The sequence below is a fragment of the Schistocerca gregaria genome, chromosome 3 (genome assembly GCF_023897955.1).
Source record: "Schistocerca gregaria isolate iqSchGreg1 chromosome 3, iqSchGreg1.2, whole genome shotgun sequence".
Taxonomy (NCBI): Eukaryota; Metazoa; Arthropoda; class Insecta; order Orthoptera; family Acrididae; genus Schistocerca; species Schistocerca gregaria.
Window position 1 is genome coordinate 329,211,329 of NC_064922.1, and position 18,532 is coordinate 329,229,860.

The following is an 18,532-nucleotide window of genomic DNA, read 5'->3' on the forward strand; positions in this document are numbered from 1 at the left end:
ATTGTTGACTGGAATACTCTATTTCAAATTCTAAAGGTGGCAGGGGTAAAATACAGGGAGCGAAAGGCTATTTACAATTTGCACAGAAAGCAGATGGCAAAACGAGGATAATGGAATGTAGTCGAATTATGTCGGATGATGCTGAGGGAATTAGATTAGGAAATGAGACACTTAAAGTAGTAAAGGAGTTTTGCTATTTGGAGAGCAAAATAACTGATGATGATCGAAGACCTCCGATTAGTCAGCCTACATTAGTCTGCATCAGTCTGCATTACTGTGCATTAGTCTACAGTGAAGTTTCAGTCTGCGCCTAATAAGAGATTATCATATTCCTGTACATAGCCATGAATAGAAATGTATAGACACTTTGTCAAGTATCTGAGATATGTGAGAATAAGATTAACGTAACAAGACCAAAGGAACTTCAGATTGTCAGTTGTAAATAGCATCCAGAATCACGTTATGTAATATCTATGTTTTTATTATTTTAATAAATGTGTGTGAAAATTAAACAAGTTCTGTTTAAAGTTGGTCACCGTCAATCTGCTACTCTAAGCGTGCAAGTGGCATTTCTATCGTCTGACCTAACGGCAGAAGATAAACACGCCACGATAAGACCACGAGACATATTTCTGACACTCGCCTACTTCGTTAGAGCGACAAGTCAAATAATCTGATGGTGTGTGTACCGAAGGTCTTACAGTACGCACACCACAGTTACGATGGTTTTCTTTGACAGGAGCCGCTACTATTCGGTCGAGTAGCTCCTCAACTGGCATGAGGATGATGAGTGCACCCCGAAAAATGGCAACAGCGCATGGAAGCCAGGATGGTCACCCATCCAAGTGCCGGCAACGCCCGACAGCGGTTAACTTCGGTTATCTAACTGGTGCATCCACTGCGGGAAGGCCGTTGTCTTTCCAACATCTAGCCATTTTCTTATTAAGTGCCAGGTCTCTGGACAAATCCTGGAAGCGCCTACGAATATTTGGGATGCTCTGGTTTCCTGCCCAAAGACATTCAATGACAGCTCCCTGCTTGGAACTCATCTCCATTACAGAGGCACTTTTCGAAGTCTACCTACAGCTCTGCCACATATCGGAACGTGATTCAACTATAGAGACTGAAGCAGGAAATTGAACGATGTGCCACAAGAACTCTGCATTTTTTTCAACCAATATCGGCCAAGAGTGAAGTGGGATACATTACGTATTGAACGCGTGTCGTATGAGCGGTTCTACTGTAACGTGTGCTGAGAGCGGAGTGACGAGCGCCGTTACCTTGTCGCAGTCCAGCTTGTGCAGCGGCACGTCCTGCCAGGGCCGCGGCGGCTCCCCGCAGTACACGTTGGCCTCGTCCACGTGCTCCTCGGCCCAGTTCCAGGTGTCGCGCAGCGCGCAGTCGCACTCCAGCGGGTTGCGCTCCACGTCGAGCAGCACGAGGTGCGCCTCGGCCGACTCGTTGGCCAGCCAGAGCGTGCGCAGGCGGTTGGCCTGCAGGTCCAGGTAGCGCAGCTCCGGCGCCGCCGCCAGCAGGTCGGGCTGCACCGACTGCAGCGCGCAGTCCGCCGCCGACAGCCGCTGCAGCTTGGGCGCCTGCAGCGGGCCCAGGGGGCCCTGCATCAGCCTGTTCCCGTCCAGCCGCAGCTCCAGCAGCTGCGGCAGGTTCTGTAACGTGGTAGCACCGCATTGAGTCGAGATACGCGCTGGAACAAGTGGCCTATGAGCTTGTAATGGTTCTTTATACAGGGTGTTACAAAAAAGTTACGGCCACACTTTCAGGAAACATTCCTCACACACAAATAAAGAAAAGATGTTATGTGGACATGAGTCCGGAAACGCTTAGTTTCCATGCTAGAGCTCATTTTAATTTCGTCAGTATGTACTGCACTTCCTCGATTCACCGCCAGTTGGCCCAATTGAAGGAATGTAATGTTGACTTCGGTGCTTGCGTTAACATGCGACTCATTGCTCTACAGTACTAGCATCAAGGACATCAGTACGTAGCATCAACAGGTTAGTGTTCATCACAAACGGGGTTTTGCAGTCAGTGCAATGTTTACAAATCTGGAGTTGGCAGATGCCGATTTGATGTATGAATTAGCAAGGGGCAATAGCGGTCGCACTGTACGTTTGTATCGAGACAGATTTCCTGAACGAAGGTGTCCCGACAGGACGACGTTCGAAGCAATTGATGGGTGTCTTAGGGAGCACGGAACATTCCAGCCTATGGCTCGCTACTGGGGAAGACCTAGAACGACGAGGACACCTGCAATGGACGAGTCAATTCTTCGTGCAGTTCACGATAACCCTAATGTCAGCGTCTGCTGTACAAGGCAACGTTGACCACGTCACTGTATGGAGAGTGCTATGGGAGAACCAGTTGTTTCCGTACCATGTACAGCGTGTGCAGGCACTATCAGCAGCTGATTGGCCTCCACGGGTACACTTCTGGGAATGGTTCATCCAACAATGTGTCAATCCTCATTCAGTGCAAATGTTCTCTTTATGGATGAGGCATCACTCCAACGTGATCATATTGTAAGTTTTCACAATCAGCATGTGTGGGCTAACGAGAATCCGCACGCAATTGTGCAATCACGTCATCAACACAGATTTTCTGTGAACGTTTGGGCAGGCATTGTTGGTGATGTCTTCATTGGGCCCCATGTTCTTCCACCTACGCTCAATGGAGCACGTTATCATGATTTCATACGGGATACTCTACCTGTGCTGCTACAACATGTGCTTTTACAAGTACGACACAACATGTGGTTCATGCACGATGGAGCTCCTGCACATTTCAGTCGAAGTGTTCGTAGGCTTCTCAACAACAGATTTGGTGATCGATGGATTGGTAGAGGCGGACCAATTCCATGGCCTCCACGCTCTCCTGACCTCAACCCTCTTGGCTTTCATTTATGGGGGCATTTGAAAGCTCTTGTCTACGCAACCCCGGTACCAAATGTAGAGACTCTTCGTGCTCGTATTGTGGACGGCTGTGATACAATACGCCATTCTCCAGGGCTGCATCAGCGCATCAGGGATTCCATACGACGGAGGGTGGATGCATTTATCCTCGCTAACGGAGGACATTTTGAAAATTTCCTATAACAAAGTGTTTGAAGTCACGCTGGTACGTTCTGTTGCTGTGTGTTTCCATTCCACGATTAATGTGATTTGAAGAGAAGTAATAAAATGAGCTCTAACGTGGAAAGTAAGCGTTTCCGGACAGATGTCCACATAACATATTTTCTTTCTTTGTGTGTGAGGAATGTTTCCTGAAAGTTTGGCCGTACGTTTTTGTAACACCGTGTATGCGTGACCATTACGGCACTCCAACCCCAGTTCTCGATACCAGTAATGTCGTACTATTTTTCTGCGAAGTAACAAACATATTTTTGTGACAATACTCACATTTGGTTTTCTTAATGTATAGGTACTCCGATGTATCGATATATTACAGTGATATGGTTCTTGTGTGTATTCATATCTGTGAGACTGTCATAATCTTTGACTTACTTGTAACCGTTTTGGTGCGAATGCGCACAGAGCAGTCTTTGTTTCACTTCGCAGAAGTTGTTATTTTGCTTTATTAAAGAACAGTCAAGTCTTGTGTTTGGTTAAAGTGGAAACTAAATTTATGAAGTTTGATACGAAACTGTTTTCTTGATGATGTGACAATTAAGAAGTATATGTGAATTTACAAGAAGTTTAATAAAAACGTGGATCGTGAACACCAAGTCAAAAATTATTTCTACCGTACCATTGTTCTGATCTGGGATTGTTCGATCATTAAGAATTTCCTGAAAAACGGATTTGTTAGGTCTTCAAATATTGCTAAAATACGGATCTGGACCTTCCAGCAGTCAAAGTGGAATCACCCTAGAACCAACAAGATGAGTCATAACAACTTCGACGAAATCTACGCGGGAATCCATTCAAGATAAGTTCCAAAATTAATGACTTTTTTTTACAGTGACTTCATTATTTCCATTCTGACGATACCATGCACAGTCAATAACTTTGTTGTTGCCCGATAAAGCAAACATATGCTGCGTGAGCAACATTATTAATCTGATTTTTAACCTACGTTGCAAGTGGTGGTATAGTTAGAAGCTACGACATCCTGCCAAACAGTTATATTTAAATAGGAATGTGGTGTCTGTTCTTTCGGCCACGTCCAATTATAGACGTTGGCTGTCAGTGGACTTGATTCAGATCAATGGGAAAAATAGTTTCTGTCGGACTGGTATTGGAATCCAGGTCTCATGCTTACTGCAGGTACCCTGAGCACTAAGTCATCGAGACACAGTGGTCGTTGCAACTCCACGGACTACCCTAGGACGCCTCCCGTCAGACCCAAATTGTCAACTTATTCACACACTACTGATGTAATGATCCTTGCCCATTGTCCTCAGTACTCTTAGCATTTGGCCGATTGTCGTAAGAATTCGAGCACGGTGTTCATCGGCACTGAAGGGATCATTGCCCGTCGTCGCCTTGATTACATATATTCTTTTTCTTTCGCTTACGCCATAGTCCCGCAGCGTTCGCAGGGTCGGCGTGGTTACAACGGATTTGGCAATGTTAGTGTTAGGGATGACCCACTGCTCTTCCTGCCGCCACCCCGTACACCCGAGAACAGAATCAGTGGACCCCAACTGTCTGTGTCTAGTGTAAATCGTGAAATAGTGCGGACTTGTTTCAAATGTCCGCGACGTGTGTAACTGAGGCAGAACGTGGGGACCAGACCGGTATTCATCTAAGGGGATGTGGAAAACCGCCTAAAAACCACATACAAGCTGGGCAGCACATCAGCCCTCGTCGTTAATCCGCCGGGCAGATTCGATCCGGGGCAAGCGGCCCTACCCGAGTCCAGGAAGCAGTTCGTTAGCGCGCTCGGCTACTCTGGTGGGTTCCTTGATAACATATGTATGGCATCTTAATTCATATTGGCTGCTGGATCAAAATTGTGTCTGTTCTTTTGGACATTTACATGTAATAAACGCCGTGACTGCCAACGATCTCTTTAGTGAGGACTGACACCAGGCTCTAACTCTTACAGGAATCAGCGAAACATAGCGAGTAATGAGGATAATGGAGAAGGGGCACTACATTAGTAGTCTGTTTGCTAAGTTTAAGATTTAGGTCTGACGAGAGGCGTGCTAGGGTAGTGCGTGTGTCTGGATGGCTTAGTGATCAGAGCATCTCCCTAGTAAGCAGGACATCCGTGTTCGAATCCCGATCTGGCACAATTTTCATACTTTCTCTACTGATTTAAATAAATGTCCACTCACAGCCAGTGTAAATGACTCCTTTGAGTTTTTTTCAAACAGCTTACAATAGAAATGGAAGAAGTTTTACAAGTATTCCTGGCAGAAGCGACTGTTTGTTCTGTACAGCATCCTCCCCCCCCCCCTCCCCTCCCCTCCCCTCCCCTCCCACAGTAGTTTCTAGTCTTTCGTTCAGTGCACTACTCAAAGCTCAGTGAATTTATGAAGCTTCAACTTTCCTTCGTACTGATAAAGGACAATTAAAAGAATGATCCAAGCACCATGGTATCAGCAATTGCCTTTTTTTACAGAATCATAACAAGAATTGTAAGCATTGTAGATATCCCTGAACCAGGTTGATGAACGCTTCATGTATGAAGTGCTTTTAGTTGAGTATAAATTATGGGCATCTATTAGTCTAGATGGTCCTTCAGAATACTTTTCCAACATGTTTGTCAAGAATTATCAATTGTGTATCACTGTTGCTGGTTGATAGTCAAAGGACAAAGCACACACATGACGTCACACCCAGGTGGCAGCAGAATAGAGACGCACAACGGGACCGCCACAATACATTGACAGTCATTACTAATGGCATGGGATCACTCTGCAAATAAGCTCCAAAGCTACCTGCATATTGTCAGCGGGGACAAGCAGAAAACGCTGGGAAAGCGGTCTGCATGGCGCCACCAGGGGAGGGGGTGTTGCCTTCCGTATCTCGGTTAAAACCGCCCAGAGACCCTCTCATGGAACTCAACGTCCTATCCCGTGGCCTGGACGTGGCCCTGGCGTTCAGTAGCCGCCTTAGATGGGGTGAAGCTAACACGCGAAGGGCCGTCCATGCAAGACGTTAAAAGACTAGCCCTGAGCCGCGCAGGATTAGCCGTGCGGTCTTAGGCGCTGCAGTCATGGACTGTGCGGCTGCTCCCGGCGGAGGTTAGAGTCCTCCCTCGGGCGTGGGTGTGTGTGTTTCTCCTTAGGATAATTTAGGTTAAGTAGTGTGTAAGCTTAAGGACTGATGACCTTAGCAGTTAAGTCCCATACGATTTCACACAAATTTGAACATTTTTGAACTAACCCTGAACTGGGTCCAATTCTGGCTGGTCCGCACTGACCCACCGTGAATTATCAAAGTCGGTGGGTGAGACATGGTCGATCATGATGTCCCAGTACGTGTGGAGGCATTCTGGGGAACGTAACTCGGGTTTGAGTGCCGCACCGTCTCGTTGATGTAAAACTCCACAATATTAGACACGGGCTAACATCCTTCTACATCTCCGGGCTTCATTGAATGATGAGAGTTGTCGTGTGTCAAGGAAGGAAGTGAAACGCCACCATCCCGAGGCGAAATCAAAGGGCGCGTGGCGTAAAAGGGTCATAACATCAGTCCCTCATGGGTCGAGCGGCGGATGGAGGGCGGGTGCAGCGTGCTGCGCTTGCCTGGTGCCGCTGCTCCCCAGAATGCTTGGGCACGGCTCAATCTGTGTGTCTGCTGCCGGTGGCTTGGTTTGCTGTCGTGGGGTCTTGTCCCAAGTCGGCAAGTGTGCATCACCGCGCCTCTGGTTCCAAGGCGTGTTCCGCCAAGCCCGGGAGGTGGTAACGCAGCCCAGGTTAAGTTAGATGGGCTCAGACCCCCGAACGACTGGGTGACCGGCCCACCACCTAAGTAGGAGTGGATCATTGGCCGCAATGTGGAAGCTCGGGCTAGTAGGGGGCCAAGGGCGAGACGTGCATCTGCTTCTCCGCAGTGCAGGGTGCACTTGCCGATGCGGGACGAGTGAAATCGGCTGTGGCCTGGTACTGAAAGGGAATAATGCGCTGGATCGGCGTGTTGAACCCGGGAGCTCTAAGGGGTCCTTGGTCTAGGGGTGGACGAACTGCAGTTTGTGCCTCCCCCATGCCAGAGGAACCGGTCTGGGGTAAGAGACGTGGCTCCCAATCTCTTTTCGCTATTTCAAATACATGATGGCTACAGAAGAGACAAGCGATTCCGGTCCTCCCATAAGTGCTTCGATGCTAGCTGATCCCTCACCACAAGGTGGCCTGGATCAGGCAATGGAGGATAACATTATGAGCAGGCATACAAGGATCACTCAGAACCTTGATCAAAGCATTAAAAATGGGAAAATTAGTCAGGCCGCAATCCAGGACATTAAAAATGAGCAGGCAGCACGGGCAAAAATTGCCAATGCCAAGCTAGAAGCTCGAATTGAGGAGTTGGAGAAGGAAAACGACAGATAAAGAAAGCAATCTTTCAAAACATGGGCTGCACCAAAAGCCCAGTCAACAAAGGCCACAATACTCAGGGTCTCCAAACGGCCGGACACCGCGGTCTTTCTAAGACCCATGCCCAGCCAAGACGTCAAGAAAGTACAGCAGATTTTCGCCACAACAGTAAATATGGCCAGAGAAGAAATTAAAATAGTGTTAAAGCAATCAAAAACGTCGTTATAATTGATGATGCCAGATAGGAAGATAAAAACAATTGGTTATCATATACGATGTCCCCACGTCAAAAAAATGGTTCAAATGGCTCTGAGCACTATGGGACTTAACTGCTGCGGTCATCAGACAACCTAAGGACATCACACACATCCATTCCCGAGGCAGGATTCGAACCTGCGACCGTAGCGGTAGCGCGGTTCCAGACTGAAGCGCCTAGTACCGCTCGGCCACTCCGTCCGGCGAAGAAACTAACAAGTATGGGCAAGGTTTGCATAGGTTTCCATGCTACAAACGTTAAAGATTGCTACGTGTTATCTCGTTGCCACAACTGCTGGGACATAGATCATGTACACAAATACTGCAACAGGAAGCCGGCATGCTCCAGGTGCGGAGCTGAGGACCATATAAGGAAATACTACAAAAAAAAGTCTTGTATTCCATGCATGCGTAGGGGCAAAAAGACCTGCGGAGTCACTTTTCGTAACATATAAAATGCTGGAACAGCGTTTGATATCTCGAACAGACTGTAGCTGAAGCTGTCACTGTGACCAGGATAGTGTAGAAAGGAAAGTCCTCGAGTAAGCGTTGGGGGGGGGGGGGGGTTCGGTTGTTTGGGGGAAGAGACCAAACAGCGAGGTCATCGGTCTCATCGGATTAGGGAAGGATGGGGAAGGAAGTCGGGCGTGCCCTTTCAAAGGAACCATCCCGGCATTTGCCTGGAGAGATTTAAGGAAATCACGGAAAACTTAAATCAGGATGGCTGGACGCGGGACTGAACTCCGAGTAAGAGGAGGAGGGACGTGGAGAGGGCATGCAAATTCAAAGACTTTCTAAAGTCTGTATCAGAAATGAAAGAGCTAAGAACAACTATGGTTGATGTATGCATTTAGACTGAGCTAGTGGCTCAAGCTCCTCTGGCTGTCTCCTCCTACCTTATCCGGGGGCACAGTCCAACAGAGGAAGCGGAAAAAACATGTGAGGCGACTAATGGCAGTGGGCCAGCTAGTTATAATTCAAGGTGGTGAAGTATTACATAATTGATCGCTTGCAGTACAGTTAACAGCACTATACCTGCTCAAGAAGGGCCGTCACAACAAATAATACAGGATATTACAGTTACCAGTACGATGCACCTACTGGCAGCGCAATAAATAAGAGCTACGGGAGCAGACCCAAGAAGGGTGTAAGCCAACTTAGAACATGCTATGCAGCTGCCGCGCACAGAGCTTTCGGCTGTCTTGACAACTGCACTGAGACACGTCGTTCACGTAGGAAATAAATAAGGCAGAAAGGGCACCTTCTCGACGATGGAGGCTATGGACAGAATACAGCTAAAGTCGCTGAATCTCCCCACTGAGATCGGAGCCCTGTGTGGCCTCAATAAAAATGTTTCCGAATAAACATTAGACAGATAAACACACACAATAGTCGTTTGGTCATGCAGGAGCTGCGAAGGGTAGTGGAGGAGTGGAGGCTGGATGTAATCTGCCTGCAGGAGCCATACTCCCAAGCTGAGCAAATTTCCTTTATGGTTGCCACTTGGCAGATAACTTACACTGGGGAAGAGCCAAAAGCAGCTCTAATTGTAGCTAACAAGGCCCTACGGGTCACTACCCCAACACAACTATCAAATAGCCGCTGCAACGTCGTGGAACTACAGTCACCTGCGGGGCTCGTCACATCATAAACATGTACTTCCAATACGGAGGTAACTTTGAAGAATTTTCGAATCATCTCACGCGAGTGACCAAGGCATTGCGAGGGCGAAAGATTATGACAACCTCTGATACGTATGCCAAATCCCCCCTATGGTTGAGCGGCGCTAGAGATGCAAATGGAGAGAAGGCTGAACGGCTAATTATGGCCTCCCAACTAGTTGTGGCAAATACAGCAGAGAATCCCCCCACCTATAGAGGTAGAGGCGGATTTTGAACGATCATAGATGTCACCTTTTCAACACCCAGTGCCATCAGAAACATTAAGAACTGGAGAGTCTTAGATCAAGACACAACAAGTGACCACAATCTGATTGCTTTCAGCCTAAGTGATGAGGAGTGCTGCTGGGACATGTGATGGGAGATTCAATATTGGGAATGCCAAGCTCGGGAGTGTAATGTTCCTCCATTGCCTGAAGGTGACGTAGACTTTGATAGGTATGCTGAAGAAAAGGTGGGGTCAATGGTTAGAGTGGTGAAAGCTGCTGTACTAACAAGGAGGAGAGCCGTTGCGGCCTCCCCATCTCCATTAACTGCCGACCTTGAACGTTTGCGTCAGTCTGTAAGACGGGCGAGGAGATACTACCAGCGAAGTGTCGTCTGGCACGAAAAACAGTTCTGGCTATAGCGATACCGAGAAGCCAAAGATGTCTTCCAGAAAGAATTAAAGAGGTTAGGGTAAAAAGTTGGGAAAGATACGTGCTGCACCAACTAGCCACTGACCCTTGGGGAGACCCCTATAAGCTGGTCAGGGAAAAAAAATATCTTCCGCATTTCTTTCGACCATCAGGGATGGCGGCCGAATGACAGAGTCCTGACAGGACACTGCCGAGGTCCTCCTTCGAACTCTGCTGTCAGATGATGAGGAAAATGAGGACAATGAAATCCAACGTCAGATCTGAAGGGGAGATCTTGATAAGTACACCGACAACACCGTGGTGTACCTCTTTTCGGAGGAAGAAGTGGCCGCACATAGCCGGCCGAAGTGGCCGTACGGTTCTAGGCGCTGCAGTCTGGAACCGCAAGACAGTTACGGTCGCAGGTTCGAATCCTGCCTCGGGCATGGATGTGTGTGATGTCCTGAGGTTAGTTAGGTTTAACTAGTTCTAAGTTCTAGGGGACTAATGACCTCAGAAGTTGAGTCCCATAGTGCTCAGAGCCATTTGAACCATTTGGCCGCACATATCAAATCTCTTACAAGGTGGAAGGCTCCAGGGCCCGACGGCATAGTAACGGAGGTTGCGCAATTCCTCACCCCTCAGTTAATTGCACCTCTCACAGGATTTCTCCACGTGTGCCTAAGGGTTGGTAAATTTACGAAAATTCGGAAAAGGGCAAATGTAATTATAAAGAAAGGGAAAGACAACGACCCTATGGAAGCCACGTCCTACAGGCCAATATGTCTCCTAGATATCTTGGGAAGGCTGGAGAGGCTATTGGATGACAGTGTGATGGCACACAGGATACTGTGCGGGATGAGCGACAGGCAGTTTGGCTTTCGGCCGGGGCGATAAGCACCTGACGCAATTACCCTGGCCGCCGATGCCTACAGCTCAGCTCTGCACAAGTATGTGGTGAGCATCATGGCAGATATCAGTGGTGCCTTCGACAACCTGTTGTGGCCCTCGCTCTTCTCCCGCTTGTGGAGAAGGAGTGTCTAGGGCACCTCTATGGCTGTCTGAGGAGCTATTGTGAGGACAGGGAGGTCTGGTTATCATTGCCTAGCGGAAAAATAAGTACATCTGTCCTGGGGCCACTCTTTTGGGATGTAAATATAGAACCACTACCAGAAAAACTACAACTCAGTGAGGACGTGCTAGACGTGACAGCCTATGCAGACGAACTCCTCCTGCTTGTCGGCGGCCATAGCCTTGAGGACCTAGAACCCAAAGTGGAACGAACAGTAACATCGCTTGTTAAATGGCGCCACAAAATGAAAATGAAGGTCGCACCAAACAAATCTACGTATCTACTGTTGAAAGATAGCCTGAATAGGAATCAGGAATCCAACTGTAAGAATTGAGGTAACATCAGTTCTTCGGCGCCGCGAGGCTAGATATCTAGAGGTCATAATATATGAAATGTGGAACTACACATCTCGTATAGATACCATAGCTCAACGAGGCCTTGAGGTCTTAAATAATCTCATCAACATGGCCGGAAGAGATTCCATCTGCCACCCAATCTCATTAAACTCTACTACAACAGCATTTTAACGTCAATAGTAGGATACAGGGCTGGGGTCTGGGCACACAGGCTCACAAGGGTCATGCCTGCCATGACCGTAAGAAGGGTGCAGCGGAATAGGCTTATACGCTCTGTTGGGGCATACCGAACAACTCCTGGGGGGCTATGTTCATTAGACATCAAGATACGGGAACAGACAGCATGGTACTGGATAACCAAAGGGAAGATTGAGAAGACCGGGGAGATCGTGGGGGTACAAGCAGCCGACAAATTTGCTACGAGTATTAGAAAAAAGGGGGGAGGAGCTAGGCAGGAGTCTTGGAAGAATGAGGAAACGGGGTGAAGGGTATTTCAACGGCTGCCTAATATTAAGGAAAGAGTACAGATGGGTTACTTCGAGCCAAGTAGGGATCTGCTGCACTTCCTTACAGGGCAAGGACCATATCCGATATACTTATGTCGACTTGGGAAATGAGCTACACCAGCGTGTAACTGTGGCGCTCACGACGGCACAACCGACCACGTCATTTATGAATGTCCAATATACGACGCCGTGGGGACTGAACTGAGACATCAACTACCCAGTCGAGACACCTATTCCATATTACGGCATGCTGATACATATCAAGTCCTAAACACACTGGAAAACGAGGTATCACGGAAGAACCTGAGGGAATTCATTAGGGACCATCATGGTCAATGAAAAAAAAACCGATAAAGGCTGAGGTGCACCAGCTCAGTACCGCCGGGCGCAGAATGGCTGGTCGCCGTTAAGACCGAGATCCACCGCGCTTCAGGATCAGGGAGGTCGGTGTATCAAAAATATATCCACCCGTTACAGGACTTCCTTTTAGATATTAGGTATTAGAAGTACACTCCTGGAAATTGAAATAAGAACACCGTGAATTCATTGTCCCAGGAAGGGGAAACTTTATTGACACATTCCTGGGGTCAGATACATCACATGATCACACTGACAGAACCACAGGCACATAGACACAGGCAACAGAGCATGCACAATGTCGGCACTAGTACAGTGTATATTCACCTTTCGCAGCAATGTAGGCTGCTATTCTCCCATGGAGACGATCGTAGAGATGCTGGATGTAGTCCTGTGGAACGGCTTGCCATGCCATTTCCACCTGGCCCCTCAGTTGGACCAGCGTTCGTGCTGGACGTGCAGACCGCGTGAGACGACGCTTCATCCAGTCCCAAACATGCTCAATGGGGGACAGATCCGGAGATCTTGCTGGCGAGGGTAGTTTACTTACACCTTCTAGAGCACGTTGGGTGGCACGGGATACATGCGGACGTGCATTGTCCTGTTGGAACAGCAAGTTCCCTTGCCGTTTTAGGAATGGTAGAACGATGGGTTCGATGACGGTTTGGATGTACCGTGCACTATTCAGTGTCCCCTCGACGATCACCAGAGGTGTACGGCCAGTGTAGGAGATCGCTCCCCACACCATGATGCCGGGTGTTGGCCCTGTGTGCCTCAGTCGTATGCAGTCCTGATTATGGCGCTCACCTGCATGGCGCCAAACACGCATACGACCATCTACATCTACATCTACATCTACATCCGTACTCCGCAAGCCACCTGACGGTGTGTGGCGGAGGGTACCCTGAGTACCTCTATCGGTTCTCCCTTCTATTCCACTCTCGTATTGTACGTGGAAAGAAGGATTGTCGGTATGCTTCTGTGTGGGCTCTAATATCTCTGATTTTATCCTCATGGTCTCTTCGCGAGATATACGTAGGAGGGAGCAATATACTGCTTGACTCTTCGGTGAAGGTATGTTCTCGAAACTTCAACAAAAGCCCATACCGAGCTACTGAGCGTCTCTCCTGCAGAGTCTTCCACTGGAGTTTATCTATCATCTCCGTAACGCTTTCGCAATTACTAAATGATCCTGTAACGAAGCGCGCTGCTCTCCGTTGGATCTTCTCTATCTCTTCTATCAACCCTACCTGGTGCGGATCCCACACTGCTGAGCAGTATTCAAGCATTGGGCGAACAAGCGTACTGTAACCTACTTCCTTTGTTGTCGGATTGCATTTCCTTAGGATTCTTCCAATGAATCTCAGTCTGGCATCTGCTTTACCGACGATCAACTTTATATGATCATTCCATTTTAAATCACTCCTAATGCGTACTCCCAGATAATTTATGGAATTAACTGCTTCCAGTTGCTGACCTGCTATTTTGTAGCTAAATGATAAGGGACCTATCTTTCTATGTATTCGCATCACATTACACTTCGCTACATTGAGATTCAATTGCCATTCCGTGCACCATGCGTCAATTCGCTGCAGATCCTCCTGCATTTCAGTACAATTTTCCATTGTTGCAACCTCTCGATACACCACAGCATCATCTGCAAAAAGCCTCAGTGAACTTCCGATGTCATCCACCAGGTCATTTATGTATATTGTGAATAGCAACGGTCCTATGACACTCCCCTGCGGCACACCTGAAATCACTCTTACTTCGGAAGACTTCTCTCCATTGAGAATGACGTGCTGCGTTCTGTTATCTAGGAACTCCTCAATTCAATCACACAATTGATCTGATAGTCCGTATGCTCTTACTTTGTTCATTAAACGACTATGGGGAACTGTGTCAAACGCCTTGCGGAAGTCAAGAAACACGGCATCTACCTGTGAACCCGTGTCTAAGGCCCTCTGAGTCTCGTGGACGAATAGCGCGAGCTGGGTTTCACACGATCGTCTTTTTCGAAACCCATGCTGATTCCTACAGAGTAGATTTCTAGTCTCCAGAAAAGACATTATACTCGAACATAATACGTGTTCCAAAATTCTACAACTGATCGACGTTAGAGATATAGGTCTATAGTTCTGCACATCTGTTCGACGTCCCTTCTTGAGAACGGGGATGACCTGTGCCCTTTTCCAATCCTTTGGAACGCTTCGCTCTTCTAGAGACCTACGGTACACCGCTGCAAGAAGGGGGGCAAGTTCCTTCGCGTACTCTGTGTAAAATCGAACTGGTATCCCATCAGGACCAGAGGCCTTTCCTCTTTTGAGCGATTTTAATTGTTTCTCTATCCCTCTGTCGTCTACTTCGATATCTACCATTTTGTCAACTGTGCGACAATCTAGAGAAGGAAGCACAGTGCAGTCTTCCTCTGTGAAACAGCTTTGGAAGAAGACATTTAGTAATTCGGCCTTTAGTCTGTCATCCTCTGTTTCAGTACCATTTTGGTCACAGAGTGTCTGGACATTTTGTTTTGATCCACCTACTGCTTTGACATAGGACCAAAATTTCTTAGGATTTTCTGCCAAGGCAGAAGCGACTCTCATCGCTGAAGACGACACGTCTCCATTCGTCCCTCCATTCACGCCTGTCGCGACACCACTGGAGGCGGGCTGCACGATGTTGGGGCGTGAGCGGAAGACGGCCTAACGGTGTGCGGGACCGTAGCCCAGCTTCATGGAGACGGTTGCGAATGGTCCTCGCCGATACCCCAGGAGCAACAGTGTCCCTAATTTGCTGGGAAGTGGCGGTGCGGTCCCCTACGGCACTGCGTAGGATCTTACGGTCTTGGCGTGCATCCGTGCGTCGCTGCGGTCCGGTCCCAGGTCGACGGGCACGTGCACCTTCCGCCGACCACTGGCGACAACATCGATGTACTGTGGAGACCTCACGCCCCACGTGTTGAGCAATTCGGCGGTATGTCCACCCGGCCTCCCGCATGCCCACTATACGCCCTCGCTCAAAGTCCGTCAACTGCACATACGGTTCACGTCCACGCTGTCGCGGCATGCTACCAGTGTTAAAGACTGCGATGGAGATCCGTATGCCACGGCAAACTGGCTGACACTGACGTCGGCGGTGCACAAATGCTGCGCAGCTAGCGCCATTCGACGGCCAACACCGCAGTTCCTGGTGTGTCCGCTGTGCCGTGCATGTGATCATTGCTTGTTCAGCCCTCTCGCAGTGTCCGGAGCAAGTATGGTGGGTCTGACACACCGGTGTCAATGTGTTCTTTTTTCCATTTCCAGGAGTGTATAAATTAGAATGTAGATATAAACTAACAAAACTAACACGATTAGGGACTGCAACGACTCAAAGAAACCGGGGCAGGCCAGTGCCAGGGACATGCCCACTGGGATTATCTCGGTGGGCAGGCCACAAATAGTAGGTTTGTAGTACTACTGGCACACTTCTAACGCTCCAGAATAGACTGGTACTTGTAGAGTAGATTAACAGATTTGCAGCCTTGTCCATAGCAATGTTGTTGGCCACCAACTAAAGTATAAGCTGCAATTGTCATTGTAATAATTAAAGGCCAACTAATTAGTTTAGGTGATGGGTTATTTGCATAGTTCTCATTGTATTGTATCAATAAAGTTAAAAAAATTATTCTAAAAGAAGAGTGCCGCTAATCAGGTTTTATCTGAAGTTTTGTTACCATGAAGCCCGCCATTGGATGGTGCAGCCCTTATATCTTTGCCTTCGCTGGGCGGAGAGATATGAATATCTTAGCAGCATTAACAGTTCATCTACAAGCTACTGTAGTTAATGTCACATTACTGTCGGCCGCAAGTCTGAGGCCATGGGAACTAGGAAAATGGCCAAATAGCCGGCTGCAGAGCAGGGAGAATAGTGTTCTATTTGGGCAGGCACCGCAAGCAGCTTGTCACCAGCTACGCTGAGTCCACCGTCCTTTTCCGGTCGTTGCTGCTGGACGATAATTCCAACCTGCTGGAATCCGAATTTGACACCTCACCGTGCTGTACAACTGCGGAACTTCGACAGCTTGACAACAAGTCCCTCTAGGTATCATTGTTACCTTGGCCTATGTTTGTGTAACACTCTCAGCTTGCTCACATTATTGTCAAGTGTCACTGACTGCATCCTGATATAGACGCTGAACTTGTGGAACTTCAAATGACAGCTTCGTTTGTGGGCTTTAAATTTTTGCATATGCGAGGTTCCGCCTATGTAGTTGCATTAATATTTGATGGTAGTAAATACTGTAACTGTAAAAGAAGGTATTCGTCGTTGTAAATGACAACAGCGAAAGACGCTACTCTAGATTTGACTGGTACAAAGTTGTGTTTCATGATGAGAGCCTCGTCGTTAGAAATGGACGTTTTCGATTGCTGCCTCTAATGGGGGAACGATGACTATGGAGAGTACGAAACAGTAGGACCAGATATCGGCGTCATAAAGCGAGGAGCTATAGCTCTTCCCATGATCAGATTTGCCGTATTACCGAATAAGTTCCTCATGTCTCCTGGCCAGCCCTACAATAACACCTGCCCGTCACACAGAGCATGTTTAGTTTAGTCTATTTTTGATATGTCTGCCTGGTGTGCTTACAGATCCATACAGTGTGTCAGAAGCATGTTTGCTGTCCAATAAAGTTAGCACCAGGCTGGCAACTTTTGAGCATTCTAAAACCCATCTCACAAGGAGTAAATTTCACCATAATTAGGCAAGGTGGCGCAATAGAGTGTCAGCTGTCAGGGACTGGTGAAAGCTAGGTTGCATGATGAAGCTCTGACACTGACAGAGGGGTTGTTGCTACATTTCATGTTTTTTCAACAAATTCCGGTATAGTGTAATATATTAATTTTTCCTTGTTACTTGAAGCTGTGAGAAAGGAGGACAGGCGCTCCAAGGCGCGGAAGCAGAGACGATGCTGAGGGCAGACGAAACTAGGAGAGATACTGTTACATGAAGTGAACCGTAAGGGGAGAGCCTTGCGAAAATGCAGTGGCCCCCAGACGCAATCAAAGGGCGCTAGTCACTCTTCAAGGAATTAACATGTAACTTCGTATATCGTCTAGACGCTGTCGTAGGTTGCCAAAGTAGAACTTTGTAATCAACAGCACGCATTAACGTATAAAGCCAGCTTGATACGAGTCCTGAGAACAGCAACGTCAGTAAGCTCACAAGAGTTAGAAAGAGACCGGAAACACCAAAAAACTGTTGACCTAGCAGTCCCTACTCCGGGGAGCCCGAGGGGGGGGGGGGGGCTAAATGACGTACAACAATAATGTTGCAAGCCTTATTTGGCAGAGCAGTTACGTTTAGCTTTCAGCTGAACAATGTTGGTACCAAATACGGACTTAGTTAGTGCAACTGCATTAACATCCCCGCCTTAGGAGCAGTAGAGGGGACCTAACTAAACTGTTATTGACAGGAGTTTGCAACAGACCTGCCGGATTGGCTAGGTGGCTTTAAGTGGGAAAAACAGTGCCTCCACGCGACTCTTTAAAACCCCTAGATTCCGCATCTTGGCAGAGTTCTCAGTCAGACGATCTGGGCGCCGAATTCGCGTCCGTCGACTTCAGCCTCGGTCCAGCTCCGAGTAAGTCTGCTCTCTCACTTGGAGTGCCTCAGTGAACAGTGTCACATTCAGAATGTTTTGTTTTTCAAGATGCTGCTAGTGTTTGCTACTGTGGTTAGCATCCACTCTTGAGACTTCTGCACCGGCGTTTGTTGTAACAGTGTTATTCATGCTTTTTCTAACACTGGAACTAGCCGTCAGGGTATTAGTTAGTCCTGTCTGGAATGAACAACTATTTGAAAACTCTGTTTGTCTAAGAGTCTCCACAACGAGTTCCATACTGAGTCACAGCACCTGCATGTCTAGTTAATGCCTGTAGCAGTGTTGGCTCAGATAGAAGAGAACAATCAAATGCCTTCACTGTAAATTGTTCTTCTGCCTTCTGCTCTGTACCGCTCTGGAGCGCAGACTGACCAGTAACCCCTTTTCTCCCTCTCCCACCTATGTGAGGACACGACAACAGGAGAATTGTAGCGAGAGTGTTTTTACTCTGCAGAAATAAATCAGGGGCTACCAAGCAGGAGAGAATGGACCAATCGGTGTTTATTTATTGATTTTGTTTCGCGTGTACCACGTTTCCCTACATC

General features: G+C 47.9%; 1 protein-coding gene across 1 annotated transcript in view; it reads right to left on the reverse strand.

Moving 5' to 3' along the window:
• LOC126353793 (carboxypeptidase N subunit 2-like) overlaps positions 1-18,532 on the reverse strand; it is a 110,357-nt gene that overhangs the window by 4,541 nt on the left and 87,284 nt on the right. The window contains exon 4 of the mRNA XM_050002885.1: positions 1,281-1,667. Within this exon, the coding sequence (XP_049858842.1) occupies positions 1,281-1,667 (387 nt within the window). The remainder of the gene's footprint in view (positions 1-1,280; positions 1,668-18,532) is intronic.